We start from the raw sequence: 4,770 nt of genomic DNA, 5'->3' as shown, positions 1-4,770 counted from the left end.
CTTGCTCTTGCTCAGGCTGGTCTCGAACTTCTGACCTTGAGCGATCCACCTGCCTCAGCCTCCCAGAGTGCTAGGATTACAGGCGTGACCCACCGCGCCCGGCCTTGAGCCGATTTTTCAAGGAAAAATACTTAATTGGTGATGATGTGGAATGGGGCGGGCATAATTCCAAGGTATTACATGGAACAATTGAGCAAAGTCTTGTTGGTAGTTAGGAATACAGCGTGTCCAAGAACTGAAAAAAATCAGCATGACTGGTACACAGGGAGAAACAGGGACAAGTGGCCTTGGATAGGGCTGGTGTGGCACTCAAGGGACATGCAAGGACATGTTAATTGTGTTAATAATTTTTCTTTATTCTAGTAATTGCAAGATGCTATTAAAGGGTCTTATGCATTCACCTCAATGGAGGAAGCAGTTTAGCATTATTGGATCTAGAGTAAGGATTACAGGCCCTTGAGCAAATTATTAATACTAACCTCCAGGATGATCTTCCTCATGCATAAATTGTGGCTTTGGACTAAATGAGCACTAAGGTTTCCTTCAGCTCTAAAATTCTATGAATACCTCTGTATGTATATTCAAAGCCAAAATGTCAATTACAGGTCACTTGACTTGGTGAACTCTTCCCACCTATAGAAATAAACATCTTTTAGATCCAATTATGAGCCATAATTTAATCTATGTAATGGTGATAGGACTCAAGTTTGATTACCTCATAGAAGGTTTGGAAGTCTTTAAAATGGGAAATGGGGAAGAAGGTAGTAGTAACCAGATGCAAAATAAGTATAATCAATGTTTATAAGGATTAGAAAAGTAGGCAGAGAGGGCAAAAAGGAAAAATTCAGCTCATCAGGAACATTTAACTTAAGGCAGCTAGTATCAAAAGGAAGCTTAGGGTTGGGAATTGTTTATTAGCAAGCCCCATCTTTACCTGTAGCTCTGCATTTCCTTCCCCAGGTCGTTTTTGACATTTAAATTGACTTTCAATTTAAGCTTATGTAATGCTCTGCAAACACAGTTTCGAGTACCCCAGTTCTTGAGATTTGCTCAAATTAAACCCTGTCTATTTAAAAACTCTGGAGAAGCAAGTGAAGGCAACTCAATACTCTTAAGGACAAGACTCGGTGTTTGTGTGAGTTTTGCGGGGGAGCAGATGGAATTGAGTCATTTAATTCCAAAGTGTTAATGCTAAATGGGACCTTGGAGATCACCTTTAAAGCAAACTCCTAAATTTCGCAGGTGAGAAAACAGAAACCTTAGAGGTGAAGTGCCTTCCCCAAGGTGACAATAAGTGGAGGAGCCTCCCCACAGCCCAGGGGTCCTTCCATGACCCTCGGTGGACTCTTAGGTCTCTCTTTACCTGTGAAACCGCAGCCCTCTTCCCAGCCCGGAGGCGTGTACAGGAGATCGGACCCTGAGCAGCCTCAGAATGCCTGGCTGCCTGAAGCTTTCCACCCTTTTCCAGGCCGCCCGCTAGGTCTCCCTTAGGTGTTGGGGCGGGCACCCGGTGCAGGGTGGGCACGGCGCCCGCCACGAGCCTCAGGCGCTGGGAAAAGCGCAGGTTCTTCTGGATAACCGAAGAGACGTCGAAACAGGCCGGGGCGAAGTGGTCAGAACAGATGACGGAGCGGTCATTGCCCCCGTACCAGTCGGCGCGGCAGCCCTGCACAAAGCGGTCCCACAGCAGCCGCACGGCCCGATCTTTGGGGAAGCGGAACAGCGACTTCCCAGACTTGGTGGTGTTGCCGCAGTGGGCGGCCACGCAGCGGGCGGGCATGGCGGCTGCCTTCGATGCTGGGGAGCCGGGGTCCGGGACCCTCCGCACTCATGCACGCTTCTCACGGCAGCCTCGGCGAGGCAAGTCCTCTCTACCTGTCGACTCCGGTTCGGGCCTGTTTCCTTCCCTACCTCTGGTCACCGGAAGTGCCGAACGGGGGCCCCAAATGAGAGAGTTCTTTCATGTCTTCCTCCTTTTCGTCCTCCCTGCAATGCTACCCCGAGAGCAGGTGGAGACAGGCAGTGGGATACAAATTTCGCGCGGGCCGCGAGGAAGTGGGCCGTAAAGAGGAACGGACCGGAAGTGGTGGTTATCATAGCCACCGATGTGGCCAGCCTCTTCCCGGTCTTATCCTCCACCCAATACTCCCGCTCTGTTTTTATAAGGCTGGGAAAATAGAACGAGGAAGTGCTGACGCACTAGACTCTCAAAAATACAACCAGAGGCTATAACGACTGTGTTGTCTTGTCGATTTGGGAGAGGACCAGACCGGAAATGGTAGTTTCCATGGTAACCCCTGAGCGGGTTGCCTGGGAGATGACCTCTTTCGGTCTCTTTGAATCTTCGCTGTAGCGTCACCTCGAAGGCAGATCTAACAGATCCTGGACTGTCTCCTGCCATGATTCCCGGGAAATACCGCTCTGTTTCTGGCCGGGCTACGAACAACGTAGGTTGGGCTTCCTACTTTCTCTTTCTTCCCATTGATATCGTCCTTTCTGACTGGCGCCTTTGTCCTGGGTGATGGGCTGTATTATTGGGATCAGGACCGCTGGGTCTGCTCGAGCTATTGTCTGACCGAGGGTTGAGGTTCGTGGGCTGGAACAAGCTACTTGGAGAGTATTTAATATTGGATGATGGGTATTCAAAGCCTTGGCCAGGATCTGGCTCCCCAGAAGGTGGAGCTGGTTTGCCGTGAAAGGCTCAGGTTCATTTAAATTCCTTTACCCAGTCAATTCCTTTTTCTTTTCTTTTTTTAATTGAGAAAAGAATTTATCATTGGACACTCCTACCTCCTTCACCTGTCCCATTAAGATATTTATTTAGACCTGAAATGGCAAATGTCGAAAGCCTGAGGTACTAGAGGGTTAAATTGCTGCCGACATTTTGGAAATTAAATCAGTGAAATCTTTTAATTCTTAGATGTGATTTTATTGTTTTCAGCAAATCCTCAGAACATGTTCATTTACCAGAAACAAACAAAATTCGAGCATTCTGTTCTATTCTAATTTTTTGTTATACCTTTTTCTGTACCATTTTGGAAGAAATATGTGTATGTATATTTAAGTTAAGAGCAAATTTTATGCTTTAATTTTTACATTTCAGGTGAACTGTGGGCTTCATCTGGTTATTCAAACATCATCGCTTCCTGAAAAAAACAAAGTAAGGTTTAAGCAGATTGGTATTTAAATTGAAGATAAATTGTTTAATATTCTACACAAACAGCAGCATGATTAAAGAGTAGATTCGGAACTTGAAATTTTAAGTATATATGTTTTGGTTTCCAATATAAAGCTAATTTTTCTTTTCTGTCTACATAAAGCCAAAAATAGCCCTCTTTTTGACACTTAATGTTATTTCATTGATTGCAAGAGGTAAGTTTTTGACATTTCAATATTTCTGAAATGAGAATCTTTCTTAAAATTGATGGCATGTCATAGTTTAATTGGCAAAGTTTTTTCTTTCTTAATAGTGGGCAAAATAATGGTATGTCTTACTACTGATGACATCTTAGAATGGATAAAATGTGGTTATTTGGGAGGGCACGTCTACATCCTGTTTAAAATTAGGGAAGAAAAAATAGGTTAACAGTGCAAATATGTTAGGCTTAATGTTATTTAGAAGTTAAGATATGAAGATGAGATATTTTGTTCCCATACCATTTACCCATAATATCTCTGGCATTTCCAAAATTTCTGGCTTTTGATTTAATTTTTGAGATTTTGAAGTAAACATGTTTTTCTTTTCCTCCTGTCTCACCTGAGCACTCACACGCACCCACTTCCCACACAACTATGTCTCAAGACACAACATGCTTTTTCCTGTTTTGACCTAGTTGGGTATCTCCAGTGATCACAATTTACTTGTTTCCTAAAAAGTTGTTAAATAGGTGCCACTGAGGAATTCAGAAGTGAAGGGAAGAGTTTATAGATAACAGCATGAGGAGAGTAAGAGGGCATGAAGAGGATACCATTAGTGAAGCAGGTAGTGATTGATTATATTATATATGTACTTGAAAATGGTGAACACTTGGAAAATAGACCATCTAACCATCTCAAATACATAGCAGTTAGCTAGATTAATTGAAAATATTCTTTATTATAATTGGATATAATGGATTCCCTCCAAATCTTTCCTAATTGACTTCACTGGACAAATCCTTTTCTACCATTATTATGTTTCTAGGAACTATGTGACTTATCCAAATTCTTTCCAAACCATTCATGGTCTCTTGTGTGGACATATATTTTGAGAAAATACCTTTAAGTTATATATTTCCTAAAGATGTAATGTTTATAGCATAGATGAATGAGAAGCATTATAATTCTTTTAAGATATATATTTAGGATTTTTTGAGGCTAATCATAAGTTGTTTTAGTTATCCTACCAGATAATTATTTTAAATCAATTTAGTGAATACCCTCTATGGACAATTTAAATATACAGTTTTATTACGATTGGACATTTAAAGGGATTATACTGATCAAAACTGTGATTTTTTTTCAACAACATTTTGTTTTTGTTGTGTGCTTTTTGTTTTTTATGGAGCAAATGATTCTTTCAGTCCTTGTATTTGTAGTGAGGGTGTGGAGGGATTGGAAGTACCTCAGATTGGAGTGTGATTTCATCTGACCTCATGAAATTGGCTCTGATTTTGTGTGTGATAAAATACACATAACATAAAATTTACTATTTAAACCATTTTAAGGTATACAATTCAGTGGCATTAAGTACATTCACAATGTTGTACAACTGTCACCTCTATCTAGTTC

General features: G+C 41.7%; 1 protein-coding gene across 1 annotated transcript in view; it reads right to left on the bottom strand.

Moving 5' to 3' along the window:
• THAP10 (THAP domain containing 10) overlaps nucleotides 1–1,933 on the bottom strand; it is a 10,193-nt gene extending 8,260 nt beyond the window's left edge. The window contains exon 1 of the mRNA XM_012640653.1: nucleotides 1,364–1,933. Coding sequence (XP_012496107.1) covers nucleotides 1,364–1,780 — 417 coding nt within the window. The 5' untranslated portion in view covers nucleotides 1,781–1,933. The remainder of the gene's footprint in view (nucleotides 1–1,363) is intronic.
• Between the last annotated feature and the right edge of the window lie 2,837 nt (nucleotides 1,934–4,770).

The sequence above is a fragment of the Propithecus coquereli genome, unplaced genomic scaffold (assembly GCF_000956105.1).
Source record: "Propithecus coquereli isolate 6110/MARCELLA unplaced genomic scaffold, Pcoq_1.0 Scaffold155, whole genome shotgun sequence".
In the NCBI taxonomy this organism is placed as follows: Eukaryota; Metazoa; Chordata; class Mammalia; order Primates; family Indriidae; genus Propithecus; species Propithecus coquereli.
The sequence above is the reverse complement of the archived record's forward strand: the minus strand, read 5'-3'. Positions and strand labels throughout refer to the sequence as shown.